The following is a 16323-nucleotide window of genomic DNA, read 5'->3' as shown; positions in this document are numbered from 1 at the left end:
GTATATCACCAGAATATAGAAATGAAAATATTGTCATTTAACAACAGTTGAGACTGTTGGTCTCTGTGATATTTAGGATTTCAACTACATATAAGTCATCGATTCGCATGTTAATACATATTTATCTGTGTAGCAACAAGCAAACCTAAAGAATGAACTGATGTTTTTAAAATACAAAGGCACCCTGAATTTATCTTTTTGTTGTTGTTCTATTTTGTTTTACTTTTTATTATAGAAAACTTCAAACATTCACAAGAATATAGTAAAATGAACCTAAAATAGCCATCACCCAGCACAACATTTATTGATTTAAGAACATCCTTATACCTTCAATGTCTTTCCCCACTGGATCCTTCCACTGGATTTTTTTTATAGAGCCTCATATACATCATATTATTTCATCAACCAATTTTTCAGAACATCTCTCTTTTTAAACATAACTACAATTCCATGATCACATCTAAAAAGTTTAATATGAGTTCTTTAAATTCATCAAAAATCCAGTCAATGTTCAAATTTCCTTCAGTCATTTATATTTGCAAAATATTTATTCATTCTTTAACTGATTAGTTGATTGATTGTATTAAAGTTTGCTTCTTTATTTATTTATGTTTTGGAGGCTAATTACAATATTGTATTGGTTTTGCCATACATCAACATGAATCCACCACGGGTGTACATGTGTTCCCCATCCTGAACCCCCCTCACACCTCCCTCCCCATCCCATCCCTCTGGGTCATCCCAGTGCACCAGCCCCGAGCATCCTGTATCATGCATTGAACCTGGATGGCGATCCGTTTCACATATCATAATATACATGTTTCAGTGCCATTCTCCCAAACCATCCCACTCTCGCCCTCTCCCACAGAGTCCAAAAGACTGTTCTATACATCTGTGTCTCTTTTGCTGTCTCGCATACAGGGTTATCATTACCATCCTTCTACATTCCATATATATGCGTTAGTATACTGTATTGGTGTATTTCTTTCTGGCTTACTTCACTCTGTATAATAGGCTCCAGTTTCATCCACCTCATTAGAACTGATTCAAATGTATTCTTTTAAATGAACTGATGTTTTTAAAATACAAAGGCACCCTGAGTTTATCTTAGGTGAAAAATTGGCCTTAGCTGTAATTAAATGTCTTCAACAGCTTTTTTTCCTTAAGTGTAGCTGATATATGATGTGTTACTTTCAAGTATACAGTGTGTACCTGCTCACCTTCTGTGGTGGCTACAATCACTGATGACTGTGACGACGTTTGTTTACTGATATGGCAGGCAGTATTCCATTTATTTATAGCAAAGTGATTCAAGTATACATGTATAATGTATATCTACTCTTTTTCAGATTCTTTTCCACTATAGGTTATTATAAGATAATCTGAATATAGTTTCCTATGCTATTCAGTTGGCCCTTGTTTATTTTCTATATATAATAGTGACTATCTGTTAATCTGAAGTTCTAAGTTATCTCCCCCTACCCCTACTTTCTCCTTTGGTAGCCATGAGATTGTTTTCTATGTTGATCAGTCTATTTCTGTTTTGTAAATAAATTCATTTGTATCATTTTTTATGATTCCACATGTAAGGGATATATAGTATTTGTCTGACTTCACTTGGTATGATAATCAGTAGGGATAAGACCCATCCATGTTGCTGCAAATGACATTAATCTTTTTTTTTATGTCTGGGAAATATCTTTTTCATAACATTTTTTTCTTTGTATATTCATTACTTTTCAACAGTTGATTTGGGGCCATATTTATGTCTACTACACTTTTTTTTATACCTATCCAGTACTCTTTGTTTTTGTTTCCAACTAAGAACATAGAGGAAATGGTGAGATTTTTAATATTTTAAAGAATCAAAATAGTTTTTCTTTCTGATCAAAAGTGTACAAATAAGGTTAAGGAAGATGGAAAAGTTCTAGAAATCCTTACTGTAGTTTTCCCAGGCTTGCATTACTTTTTCAAAGTGTGTCTGATATCAGTTTTAGCCAATTTTGATTTTATTCTCAGGAAATCTAACATTGTACATTTTTCTCTTTGCATTTTCTTTCTTTAAAAATAATGGCTTCACCCACAGTCATCAAGACAGTGTGGTACTGGCACAAAGACAGGAATATAGATCAATGGAACAAAATAGAAAGCCCAGAGATAAATCCACGCACATATGGACACCTTATATTTGACAAAGGAGGCAAGAATATATAATGAATTAAAGACAATCTCCTTAACAAGTGGTGCTGGGAAAACTGGTCAACCACTTGTAAAAGAATGAAACTAGAGCACTTTCTAACACCATACACAAAAATAAACTCAAAATGGATTAAAGATCTAAACGTAAGACCAGAAACTGTAAAACTCCTAGAGGAGAACATAGGCATAACAGTCTCTGACATACATCATAGCAGGATCCTCTATGACCCACCTCCCAGAATATTGGAAATAAAAGCAAAAATAAACAAATGGGATCTAATTAAACTTAAAAGCTTCTGCACAACAAACGAAACTATAAGCAAGGTGAAAAGGCAGCCTTCAGAATGGGAGAAAACAATAGCAAATGAAGCAACTGACAAACAACTAATCTCAAAAATATACAAGCAACTCCTACAGCTCAATTCCAGAAAAATAAATGACCCAATCAAAAAATGGGCCAAAGAACTAAATAGACATTTCTCCAAAGAAGACATACAGATGGCTAACAAACACATGAAAAGATGCTCATCGTCACTCATTATCAGAGAAATGCAAATCAAAACCACTATGAGGTACCATTTCACGCCAGTCAGAATGGCTGCGATCCAAAAGTCTACAAGCAATAAATGCTGGAGAGGGTGTGGAGAAAAGGGAACCCTCTTACACTGTTGGTGGGAATGCAAACTAGTACAGCCACTATGGAGAACGGTGTGGAGATTCCTTAAAAAACTGGAACTAGAACTGCCATATGACCCAGCAATCCCACTGCTGGGCATACACACTGAGGAAACCAGAATTGAAAGAGACACGTGTACCTCAATGTTCATCGCACCTCAATGTTCATCGCAGCACTGTTTATAATAGCCAGGACACGGAAGCAACCTAGATGCCCATCAGCAGATGAATGGATAAGAAAGCTGTGGTACATATACACAATGGAGTATTACTCAGCCATTGAAAAGAATACATTTGAATCAGTTCTAATGAGGTGGATGAAACTGGAGCCTATTATACAGAGTGAAGTAAGCCAGAAAGAAAAACACCAATACAGTATACTAAGGCATATATATGGAATTTAGAAAGATAGTAACAATAAACCATGTGTACGAGACAGCAAAAGAGACACTGATGTATAGAACAGACTTTTGGACTCTGTGGGAGAGGGAGAGGGTGGGATGATTTGGGAGAATGGCATTGAAATATGTATAATATCATATATGAAATGAGCCACCAGTCCGAGTTCGATGCACAATACTGGATGCTTGGGGCTGGTGCAATGGGACGACCCAGAGGGATGGTATGGGGAGGGGGGAGAGAGGAGGGTTCGGGATGGGGAACGCATGTATGCCTGTGGTGGATTCATTTCGATATGTGGCAAAACCAATACAATATTGTAAAATTAAAAATAAAAAATAAATAAAATTACAACTAAAAAAAAAAATAATGGCTTCACATTGTAAAGTCCTCTATAATTCCCCAAACATATTACCATACTTAACTGCCTCTGGCTCTCACAACCACCCTTGAGGAAGATAGGAAAGGAATAAGTATCTTCATTTTGAAGTCAAAATACTGAGACCTGGAGAGATTAAGTGGAATGCCCAGTAATACCTAGTATGCCTGAGATTTCCTCCCTCCCACCCCGTTGCCTTCCTTTCTCCCTTCTTCTTGTCTTCTTTCTCTGTCACTCACCAGCTTTTGCTTATGCTCTCTTTTTTTCATTCGATTAAATGATCACTATTATGTTCCTGACACTGCTTAGATGCTATAAAATGAAAAACTGAACAAAACAGATGCAGTCTTGCCCTCATGGAAATTTCAGAGGAGTTCGCAGGACAAACATGAAACCAGTAAAAAAAAAAAAAAAAAAGTACAACTAAGAAATATGCTAAGTTCTGTGGAGAGAAAGAACACAGTTCTCTGAATGAGAATAAGACAGGAATCTGCAGTAGATTCGGTAATCAGAGAAAGCCACTCTGGGTAAGCAGCAGTAAAGCTACAATAAAAGAATATATGAAAGCTAGCCAGATGAAGAAACTAGGCTTATTTTTAAAAAAATTATTTATTTATTTACTTTTGTCTGTGCTGGGTCTTCCTTACATTTGTGTGGGCTTTCTCTAGTTGCAGCTCTCGGGCTCAGTAGTTGCTGCTGAAGGGGCCTGGAGTGTACAAGCTTCAGTGATTGTGCACAGAGGCTTGGTTGCTACATGGCATGTGGAATCTTCATGGACCAGGGTTCAAACCCATCTCTCCCGCATTGGCAGGCAGATTCCTTACCCCCTGCACCACCAGGGAAGTTCTTAGGCTGTATGTTTATCATTCAGGGTAGGCTAAGTGATGCTTTAAGAACAATTCCAAATTCTTACTGGTTTAAAACAATGAAGGTTTATTTCTCTCTGATGTTCCATGTCCATAACTGTGTGGCTAGGGTCTCTACTTCATGGCATCTTCAGACCAGGACTCACACTTACAAGGCAGACACTATTTGGGACATTGCCATCCTTCATGGGAAGAAGAGGGTTTGTGGTAACTTGGTGATTTGCTCTTAAAGTTTTTACCTGGAGTCACATATCACAGTTCATGTACCAGCGGGAGTCACTTGACCACATCCAATGTCGAGAGGGCAGTATCTACAGTTCCAACTTGTTCCACCTACCCAGCCTCTCTTTCAGCTAATGGTGATGCTGTGACACTGTCTGGTCAAGTGAACCTATCTTCATTGGAGGACTTCTACATCAACTTTTGCTTTTCTGTTTAGATACAGGTCACAATAAACTGTGGAAAATTCTGAAAGAGATGGGAATACCAGACCAGCTGATCTGCCTCTTGAGAAATTTGTATGCAGGTCAGGAAGCAACAGTTAGAACTGGACATGGAACAACAGACTGGTTCCAAATAGGAAAAGGAGTTCGTCAAGGCTGTATATTGCCACCCTGTTTATTTAACTTATATGCAGAGTACATCATGAGAAATGCTGGACTGGAAGAAACACAAGCTGGAGTCAAGATTGCCGGGAGAAATATCAATAACCTCAGATATGCAGATGACACCACCTTTATGGCAGAAAGTGAAGAGGAAGTAAAAAGCCTCTTGATGAAAGTGAAAGTGGAGAGTGAAAAAGTTGGCTTAAAGCTCAACATTCAGAAAATGAAGATCATGGCATCCGGTCCCACCACTTCATGGGAAATAGATGGGGAAACAGTGGAAACAGTGTCAGACTTAATTTTTCTGGGCTCCAAAATCACTGCAGATGGTGACTGCAGCCATGAAATTAAAAGACACTTACTCCTTGGAAGGAAAGTTATGACCAACCTAGATAGCATATTCAAAAGCAGAGACATTACTTTGCCAACAAAGGTTCGTCTACTCAAGGCTATGGTTTTTCCTGTGGTCATGTATGGATGTGAGAGTTGGACTGTGAAGAAGGCTGAGCGCCGAAGAATTGATGCCTTTGAATTGTGGTGTTGGAGAAGACTCTCGAGAGTCCCTTGGACTGCAAGGAGATCCAACCAGTCCATTCTGAAGGAGATCAGCCCTGGGATTTCTTTGGAAGGAATGATGCTAAAGCTGAAACTCCAGTACTTTAGCCACCTCATGCGAAGAGTTGACTCATTGGAAAAGACTCTGATGCTGGGAGGGATTGGGGGCAAGAGGAGAAGGGGATGACAGAGGATGAGATGGCTGGATGGCATCACTGACTCGATGGACATGAGTGTGAGTGAACTCCAGGATTTGGTGATGGACAGGGAGGCCTGGCGTGCTGCGATTCATGGGGTCGCAAAGAGTCAGACACGACTGAGCGGCTGATCTGATCTGATAACTGTAAGATACAGGTATAACTGACACTCCATCCCTATTCTTTCCGCCTTAAACTCTGCTGATGCACTACTGAAGCTGCCTAACCATTTTGCATAAGAATGATGAGCCATACTTTGAAGATAGGGGGTCATCAGAATGAAATGATTCTTTAATGACCTGACTTTTCAGTTGAACTAATACAAGCAAGTGGCTAATTCTGGATTTCTTGTATGTGGGGAATAAAGTGAAAGTGTTAATCGCTCAGTCGTGTCCTACTCTTTGTGACCCTATGGACTGTAGCCTGCCAGGCTCCTCTGTCCATGGAATTCTCTAGGCAAGAATACTGGAATAGGTAGCCATTCCTTTCTCCAGAGGATCTTCCTGACCCAGTGATCAAACCTAGGCCTTCTGCATTGCAGGCAGATTCTTTACCGTTCTGAGCCACAACGGAAACCCTTGTGGGAGAAAAATTACACCAAATATTTAAGCCTGTTATTTGGAACCAGAAACATTTCTAACTTGTGTGGATAAGAAAGATGAACAGATTCTGTGCTTACAGCCCAGAAACCCATCTTCCTCAGATACCTTCCTGAGACTGGGCCAGGAGTGCAGGAACCAAATGAGATCGACCTTGCTTTGTGAGTGGTGGCCAGTGAAGCAGAGGAAAGAGAAATCGTCCGTCCTCTTCCTCTCTTCTAGCTCCCTGCACTTCCCTTTCTACTTTATACAGTGTTACCAGTTGCACAGTTTCTTTTCCTGACTACAACAACTGTCCCTTTACCCTCTACTCTCTCATTACCCTTTCTCCTCTTCTTGAGAAATGCTTGTGTCCAGTTAAGGTGAAATTATCCTAGGTATGATTGAATTGGGTTTCCCTGGTGGCTTAGCGGTAAAGAATTCACCTGCCAGTGCAGTGAGACATGGGTTTGATCCCTGGGTTGGGAAGATCGCCTGGAGAAAGAAATGGCAACCCACTAATGATTGAATTAGGTCAGTTTCTCAAAGATTTGAAAAATCTGTAAGCCGCTTGTGAGTGAAAAAGGTTGCCTGCCGTATCAACAAACAAAGGGATCTTGCAACCATCAAGTCACTGCAGCCACCCTGAGGGGACTCAGGATGGGAAAGAACAGGATACTGGCCCTAAATAACTGAGTTTCAAGTCAAAGGAATGATTTCCATGAGCCCAGACTCTTGCCCCTTCCCATACACAGAAAAGGGCTAAATTCATTATCTTGAGCTTCTGGTTGGTTTTCCTTACTTGTCAGTAATTTTTGATGTTCCTACTCCTTGTTGCAAAACTCCTGTGTATCCTGGCTCCTCTCTTCTCAGCAGTCCCTCAGAGCTATAGCTGAGCAGCGGCCTCCCAGGCTTCAGTCCTCAGCAAGTCTGCCGAATAAAACAGTTCTCAATTTTTAGGTTATCCATTTTTTTTCATTCGACATGCTTAATATTTTGTGCTGCCTGTGGAATTCTTCCCAGGTTTCCCCACAGTCTCAGAGGTTCCTCTCAGAATATGTGGGACAGTTAATGCTGGTTGTCTTAGGAATTCCCAACTGATGTGTTTGGACCTTGAAATTCTTGGTTCTCTGTGTCCTTCCTGTGGTGGCCCACGTCTTTTCAGACTTTGGAACTGGGAGCTAAGTGAACGCTGATTGCTAAATGAAGGCCTGTGAATAGAACACAAAGAAAAATGCAATCTAAATATTTGACTTTATGGCCATAACTTCTCCAAATGGTCTCAAGCTCTAGTTTAAGGAGCAACCAAGTAGTTAAACTTCAGGCACGTGATCATAAAATTTATTTATTTATTTTTGTTGTCTCTGGAGTATCCTGGAATACCCCATGTTCTCAATTTCTTATTCTTTGGCCCACTATCCTACTGGGATAGGACTGCAGTCTACGATTATTCTTTGTTTCACTCATTTTGATCATTTTTTTCTTTATGATTGTTGCATTAAGTGTTACAGATTATGACTAGGCAGTGTTTTATTTCTCCTGTGCCCTGATGTGTTTAAAGGTTTGTGTGTGTGTGTGTGTGTGTGTGTGTGCACGTGCGCATGCACGCATGTGTGCACTCAGTCATATCTGACTCTTTGAAACCCCTTGGACTGCCAGGCTTCTCTCTCCATGGGATTTTCCAAGCAAGAATACTGGAGTGGGTTGCCATTTCCTGTTCTAGCATATCTTTCCGACCCAGGGTTCAAATCTGTGTCTTCTTGAGTTTCCTGCATTGTCAGACAGGTTCTTTACCACTGCACCACCTAGAAAGGTCTGTTGTTATTTTCCAAATAATACAATTGGAGTTTTCAAATGAGAATTCATCTCATTTTAAAAGTTGTAGCTTTTACAGGTTTTTTAAAGTAAATTGTGTGGAGCTTTTCTTACACCCAATTTCAGGAGCCGGTTGTTCATGAAAAAAAAGACATAAGGATGCTTTGTAAGTTCTAAATCAGGGAGTAGAAAACATGTGTTGTGTATTCTTGTCATTTGTACTCAATTGGACAAGAAAGGGAGAACTTTGTTTTCTTTTCAATTATGGATTACTACAGGATATTGAATATTATATAGTAGGACCTTATTGTTTATTTTATATATAATAGTTTCTGTCTGTTCACACCACACTCCTAATTTGTCCCTCCCCCATACCCTTTTCCTTTTGGTAACCATCTGTTTGTTTTCTGTCTATTAGTTTGTTTCTGTTTCGTAAGTAAATTCATTTGCATCATATTTTAGATTCCACCTTTAAGTGGTATTTGTCTTTTTCTTTCTGACTTATTTAACTCAGTATAATCTCTAGGTCCATCCATGTTGCTACAAATGGCATTATCCTTTTTAATGACTGAGTAGTCTTCCTTTTGAATAGCTATTTTCTAAAGCGTACGTAAATAGATCATGTCATATAGTAAAAGGAGGGGCATAGAAATAGCATTTATTTAGTACTTGTGTGGCAGGAAACAAGCTGGTATCTTCCCATATATTTTCTTACTTAGTCTTAAAAATGGTCACTTTGGAATATTATTACTCCTGTTTTTGAAATGAAGAGACTGAAGTTGAGTCGGTAAATCATTGTTTACGTTTGAATAGGTAATTCATGATGGACCCAGGATTCAAACAAATGTATATCTAACAGCAAAGCCCATGGGTTAGTGGCAATTGTTTGATATTCAATGATGGGCAATGTCTTTGTAGCAAAGTTCACATTGGCTCATTTAAGGCAGCAATCCCAAACCTTTTTGGTATCAGGGACTAATTTCGTGGAAGACACTTTTTACATGGGCCTGGTGTGGGGTGCTTTGGGGATGATTCCAGCATATTACATTTATTGTGCACTTAAAGTGAAAGTGTTAGTCGCTCAGTTGTTTCTGACTCTGTGTGACCCCATGGACAGTCTGCCGGTCTCCTCTGTCCATGGAATTCTCCAGGTAAGAATACTGGAGTGGGTTGCTGTACCCTTCTCCAGGGGATCTTCCAACCCAGGGATGGAACCCAGGTCTCCTGCATTGCAGGCAGATTCTTTACCATCTGAGCCACCAGGAAAGCCCATTGTGCAGTTAATTCAATTATTATTATATCAGCTCTACCTCAGATAATCGAGCATTAGATCCTGAAGGTTGGGGACCCCTGACTTAAAGAAAGCACTCATGATGCCAAGTTTGATTTCACACTCTAGCCTCATATCTAGGCAAGGAGACAACATAGCATTGTGCTCCCTTGTTATGGTATCAAAGACACCCTGGAGAAGTTAGCATAGAATGTAAATAAATACTAATAGCAAATAGAAGTGCCTGGATAAGATTTCAAAATCCAAGAGTAAGACACAAACATACTTTTCCACTAATGAGATCAAAGGATTATTGATTCTGGAGGAAGAAATTATGGATTTTTGAAAGTCACTTGAATGTAACTCCTTGATCCTTTCAAATAGTCTCCCCAGTGAACACATCCCTTAGATATAGATAGCTCTGCTCCTCTTTTGTAAGTGACTTTTTTCCGTCTCCTTCCAGGAAGCTGAAGAATGAACTCTTGGAAGCAAAACGCAGAAGTGGGAAGACTCAACAGGAGACCACCAGGGTCTGTGCCCACTGTCAGAGAAACCTGGGCTTGATATTCGATCGGGGAGACCCGTGCCAGGCCTGCTCCCTCAGAGTGTGCAGCCAGTGCCGGGTCTCAGGCCTTGATGGCAGCTGGCGGTGCACCATCTGTGCGAGAGTCGCGTGAGTTTCTTGCCTTTGTGTGCAAAGTCAGTTTTGATGACTGAAGAGTTGGGGAAGGGGAAAGCAAGGAGGAAGAATACATAAAAGGTAGCGATAGCGAATAGAATTGAAAGTATAGCCCCACTAGAAGTTCAGTAGTGCTTTGGCAGGGTGTGATGTGTATTTGTGTGTGTCTGAGACAGAAACATTATACAGTTTGAAGCCTCACAGAATGTGGTCTCTTCCCGCATCTGAACACCACCCTCAGGCTTTCTTAGAGCCACACTTGGCTCCACCCAGCTTCTTAGGGTGTGTGTGCTCAGTCCTGTCTGACTTTTTATGGCCCCATGGAATTTTCCAGGCAAGAATACTGGAGTGGGTTGCTGTGCCCTCTTCCAGGGGATCTTCCAAACCCAGGGATTGAACCTGCATCTTCTGCATTGGCAGGCGGGTTCTTTACCACTAGTGCAGCCTGAGAAGTCCAAAACTGGGGTTCAGTTCAGTCGCTCAGTCATGTCCTACTTTTTGCGACCCCATGAATCACGGCATGCCAGGCTTCCCTGTCCATCACCAACTCCCGGAGTGTACTCAAACTAATGTCCATCGAGTCAATGATGCGATCCAGCCATCTCATCCTCTGTCGTCCCCTTCTCCTCTTGCCCCCAATCCCTCCCAGCATCAGGGTCTTTTCCAATGAATCAACTCTTTGCATGAGGTGGCCAAAGTATTGGAGTTTCAGCTTCAGCATCAGTCCTTCCAATGAACACCCAGGACTGATCTCCTTTAGGATGGACTGGTTGGATCTCCTTGCAGTCCAAGGGACTCTCAAGAGTCTTCTCCAACACCACAGTTCAAAAGCGTCAATTCTTTGGTGCTCAGTTTTCTTCACAGTCCAGCTCTCACATCCATACATGACCACTGGAAAAACCATAGCCTTGACTAGATGGACCTTTGTTGGCAAAGTAATGTCTTTGCTTTTTAATATGCTATGTAGGTTGGTCATAACTTTCCTTCCAAGGAGTAAGTGTCTTTTAATTTCATGGCTGCAGTCACCATCTTCAGTGATTTTGGAGCCCCCCAAAATAAAGTCAGCCACTGTTTCCACTGTTTCCCCATCTATTTGCCATGAAGTGATGGGACCAGATGCCATGATCTTAGTTTTCTGAATGCTGAGCTTTAAGCCAACTTTTTCACTCTTCTCTTTCACTTTCATCAAGAGGCTCTTTATTTCCTCTTCACTTTCTGCCATAAGAGTGGTGTCATCTGCATATCTAAGGTTATTGATATTTCTCCCAGCAATCTTGATTCCAGCTTGTGCTTCCTCCAGCCCAGCGTTTCTCATGATGTATTCCACATATAAGTTAAATAAGCAGGGTGACAATATACAGCCTTAACGAACTTCTTTTCCTATTTGGAACCAGTCTGTTGTTCCATGTCCAGTTCTAACTGTTGCTTCCTGATCTGCATACAGGTTTCTCAAGAGGCAGGGCAGGTGGTCTGGTATTCCCATCTCTTTCAGAATTTTCCACAGTTTATTGTGATCCACACAGTCAAAGGCTTTGGCATAGTCAATATAGCAGAAATGGATGTTTTTCTGGAACTTTCTTGCTTTTTGATGATCCAGAGGATGTTGGCAATTTGATTTCTGGTTCCTCTGCCTTTTCTAAAACCAGCTTGAACATCTGGAAGTTCACAGTTCATGTATTGCTGAAGCCTGGCTTGGAGAATTTTGAACATTACTTTACTAGCGTGTGAGATGAGTGCAATTGTGCGGTAGTATTTCTGCTTTATCGACTATGCCAAAGCCTTTGACTGTGTGGATCACAATAAACTGTGGAAAATTCTGAAAGAGATGGGAATACCAGACCACCTGATCTGCCTCTTGAGAAATTTGTATGCAGGTCAGGAAGCAACAGTCAGAACTGGACATGGAACAACAGACTGGTTCCAAATAGGAAAAGGAGTTCGTCAAGGCTGTATATTGTCATCCTGTTTATTTAACTTATATGCAGAGTACATTATGAGAAATGCTGGACTGGAAGAAACACAAGCTGGAATCAAGATTGCCAGGAGAAATATCAATAACCTCAGATATGCAGATGACACCACCTTTATGGCAGAAAGTGAAGAGGAAGTAAAAAGCCTCTTGATGAAAGTGAAAGTGGAGAGTGAAAAGTTGGCTTAAAGCTCAACATTCAGAAAACAAAGATCATGGCATCTGGTCCCATCACTTCATGGCAAATAGATGGGGAAACAGTGTCAGACTTTATTTTTCTGGGCTCCAAAATCACTGCAGATGGTGACTGCAGCCATGAAATTAAAAGACACTTATTCCTTGGAAGGAAAGTTATGACCAACCTAGATAGCATATTCAAAAGCAGAGACATTACTTTGCCAACAAAGGTTTGTCTAGTCAAGGCTATGGTTTTTCCTGTGGTCATGTATGGATGTGAGAGTTGGACTGTGAAGAAGGCTGAGCGCCAAAGAATTGACGCTTTTGAACTGTGGTGTTGGAGAAGACTCTTGAGAGTCCCTTGGACTGCAAGGAGATCCAACCAGTCCATTCTGAAAGAGATCAGCCCTGGGATTTCTTTGGAAGGAATGATGTTAAAGCTGAAACTCCAGTACTTTGGCCACCTCATGCAAAGAGTTGACTCATTGGAAGACTCTGATGCTGGGAGGGATTGGGGGCAGGAGGAGAAGGGGACGACAGAGGATGAGATGGCTGGATGGCATCACTGACTCGATGGACGTGAGTCTCAGTGAACGCCGGGAGTTGGTGATGGACAGGGAGGCCTGGCGTGCTGTGATTCATGGGGTCACAAAGAGTCAGACACGACTGAGCGACTGATCTGATCTGATCTGATCTGATTTTGAACATTCTTTGACATTGCCTTTTATTGGAATTGGAATGAAAACTTACCTTTTCCAGTCCTGTGGCCACTGCTGAGTTTTCCAAATTTGCTGGTAACTGGGTTTAGTAATCTGCAAATCAAGGTGCAAAAATAATTCAGTATATCTTCCTGTCTTTCCCATGAAATCAAATTGTTTACTTGGGATATTTCTCCATATATGTGTACAGAAAAAGTATCAGTAATGCACTTTGCTTTCTATTTAAAAGGAGCATGATATATCTGTGACTCAAGTGCATAATGTAAAACTCACTATTTTAGACCCTGAACTCTTCTCAGAAAGTTTTTCTCAGTGTGAAATAATGGGTCTTTCCAACTCTGCTCCCCTTTACTTCACATTTCAGAGTTGGATATAAAGGCTCTTCCAGTATTGTCAAATTGGAGAAGGAAATGGCAACCCACTGCAGTATTCTTGCCTGGAGAATCCCATGGACAGAGGACCCTGGCGGGCTATAGTCCATGGGATCGCAAAGAGTCAAACACGACTGAGCGACTATTACGGTATAGTCAAATAATGACTTACAGAGGAAATAATGGACAGAATTTCCTCAGTTATAGTTTTGCCTCTATATAATTTTGCAGGAGCATTTATCCCTCTCCACTCTTACTGACCACTGCTGCGGACAACAAATCAGAAGAGGAAAACTTGGAAAGAGACTAGCACCCCCCCTTTTTTTTTTTTTAATGAAAACATAATGCACATGGCTTTTGTTTTTAACTAGAGTTAACTTACACAAAAGGACATAAATGACAAGGGTACAACAGGGTTTCTCGATTTCAGCATCACTGAAATTCTTGGCAATATGGTTCTTTGTGGGGGAGGGAGGGGCTGTCCTAGGTACTATAAGATGTTTAGCAGTGTTCATGGCTTCTGCCCAGGAGACACTGGTAGCACTCCTCCCTTTTTCAGTGGTGACAATGACAGATTCCTGCCAACATTGCCACATGTCCCATAAAGAGCAAATGTCTTTGAGAAGCACTGATGTACAGCTTTGCAAATTATCACAGTTTCTGTGTAACTACCATTCAGGCAACGAAATAGAAATGCTACTGATACCCCAGAAGCTTTTCTTCTTCCTCCTCCCAATCACTAGTCCCTTTTTATTCTCCAATGATAAATATTATCCTGCTAAGACCATAGGTTAACTTTGACTTTTTTATACTTTAAATTGATTTTATGCTTTAAATTGATTTTAATTGTTTAAATTGTTCATTTTATACTTAAAATATAAAAAAAAATAAATTTTTTACTTTAAATTGACTCATACAGGATGTATGTATTTGTTCATAACTACTTTCAGTCAACATTATGTTTGTGAGACATCCATTTTTGTTGCATTTGGCAGATGTCTACTCATTTTCACTTGTATACTCATTTCACTCATTTTCACTATAGTGTTTTGTTAACACTGTATTTATAACTATATAAGAATTCATATACCATTCTATCATTGATGTATATTTGGGATGTTTCTAGCTTTCACCTCTTATAAATATTCTTGCACTTGTCTCTTGGTACATATGTGTATGTATTTCCATTGAATATGTACATAGTAAAATTTCTGGGTCATATAATTTATGCATGTGTTTCATTTCAGTTGTTGTTTAGTAGCTAAGTTATATCTGACTCTTTGTGACCCTGTGGACTGTAGCCCTCCAGGCTTCTCTGTCCATGGGATTTCCCAGGCAAGAATACTGGAGTGGGTTACCAGGGCCTCATCCAGGGGATTTTCCCAGATCAGGGATCAAACCCATGTCTCCTACCTTAGCAGGTGGATTCTTTACCATTGTGCCACCTGGGAAGCCCCACGATGCCAATTTGTTTTCCAAAGTGGTTGTGCCAACTTATCCTTTCACTAGCAATACATGAGTGTTGTTACTTTATATTTTTACAACAGTGTTTTTTTGTTTTTCTATTTTTATAATTTTGTTGGGTGTGTAGCAGATTAACTGCATTTTTCTTTATTACCAATGAGAATGAGGATATCTTCATATGTTGACTGACCATTTGAACGTCCTTTTCTGTGAAGTGCTGGTTCAGGTCTCTTGCCTTTTTTCTGTTAGGTTATCAGCCTTTTACTGACTAGTGTGAAGGGGTTCTTTATATATTCTGTGTACAAACCATGTTGGTTCCTTGTGTTTCAGATATTTTTCCCCCAACTTCTGATGTTCCTTTTCATTCTCTCAGTGGTGTATTGAAGAACAGAAATCTCTAATTTTTTAGTAACTCAATTTGTTCATCTTTTCCTGTATGAGATTAGTGGGTTTTTTTCTTTCTGTATCCTAACAGAAAAAAAAAAGCTTTTTGTAAAAGTTGATGAAAATATTCTTCCGTGTGATCTCCTGTAAGTGTTATTGTATTACCTTTTTAGACTTACAATCTACTTGGAACTGATTTTTGCATGTGTTGTGAGTTACAGATTCATTTTTATATTTTGATATGAATATCCATTTGATCCAGCAACATTTATTGAAAGGACCATTTTTTCATTTCTCTACAGTGTCACCTTCACAAATCAAGTTTCATTTCTGACTACTCTATTACATGTGTAATGTACCAATGACACATTATTTTAATTCAGTGTAGCTTTATAAAACTTTATATCCAGTGGGCTTGCCACTTTGCTGTTTTTGTTCAAAATGCCCTGGCTATTATTGGTCTCTGGTATTTTCAAATACATTTAGAATCAGCTTTCCAGAAAACAGGTCCTACTAGCGTTTTTATAGGGACTACATTACATCTACAGAAAGTTATGGAGAGAATTAATGTCTTTCAATATTTAGTCTTTTGACCCACAAACACTATGGGCCCTTTCATTCATTTACCTTTAATTTCTTTTAGTAATATTTCATATAATAATTTTCCTGATACACCTTACATATCATTAGATTTAATCCAAGTATTTGATTTTTGTGTTATTATAAATAGTATCCTTAAATATTTTTTTTATTTTCTAATTGTCGTTGATATGGAGAAATGCAGTTGATTTGGGTAGTCTAACTTTGTATTTGGAAATCTTGTTAAACCCACTTATTAATTAAAATAATTCCTGTGGCACCATTCAAATTTTATTTTTGCACAAGTGTGTCTTCTTTTCTAACACTTGACATCTTTTTTTCTTTCTGTATTGCATATTTGTTTTCAATTTTATTCATTTCTTGTTCTTTTACTTTTTTAGAATTTTTCATTAATAGTGTTTTGATTCATATGTTTAGATACT

At 39.6% G+C, this 16323-nt stretch overlaps 1 protein-coding gene across 1 annotated transcript in view; it reads left to right on the top strand.

Annotated features, from left to right (window-relative positions):
* Positions 1-16323, top strand: part of SYTL5 (synaptotagmin like 5) — a 142821-nt gene that overhangs the window by 40426 nt on the left and 86072 nt on the right. The window contains exon 3 of the mRNA XM_061410450.1: positions 10002-10211. Coding sequence (XP_061266434.1) covers positions 10002-10211 — 210 coding nt within the window. The remainder of the gene's footprint in view (positions 1-10001; positions 10212-16323) is intronic.

Source organism: Bos javanicus, chromosome X (genome assembly GCF_032452875.1).
Source record: "Bos javanicus breed banteng chromosome X, ARS-OSU_banteng_1.0, whole genome shotgun sequence".
NCBI lineage: Eukaryota > Metazoa > Chordata > Mammalia > Artiodactyla > Bovidae > Bos > Bos javanicus.
The sequence above is the reverse complement of the archived record's forward strand: the minus strand, read 5'-3'. Positions and strand labels throughout refer to the sequence as shown.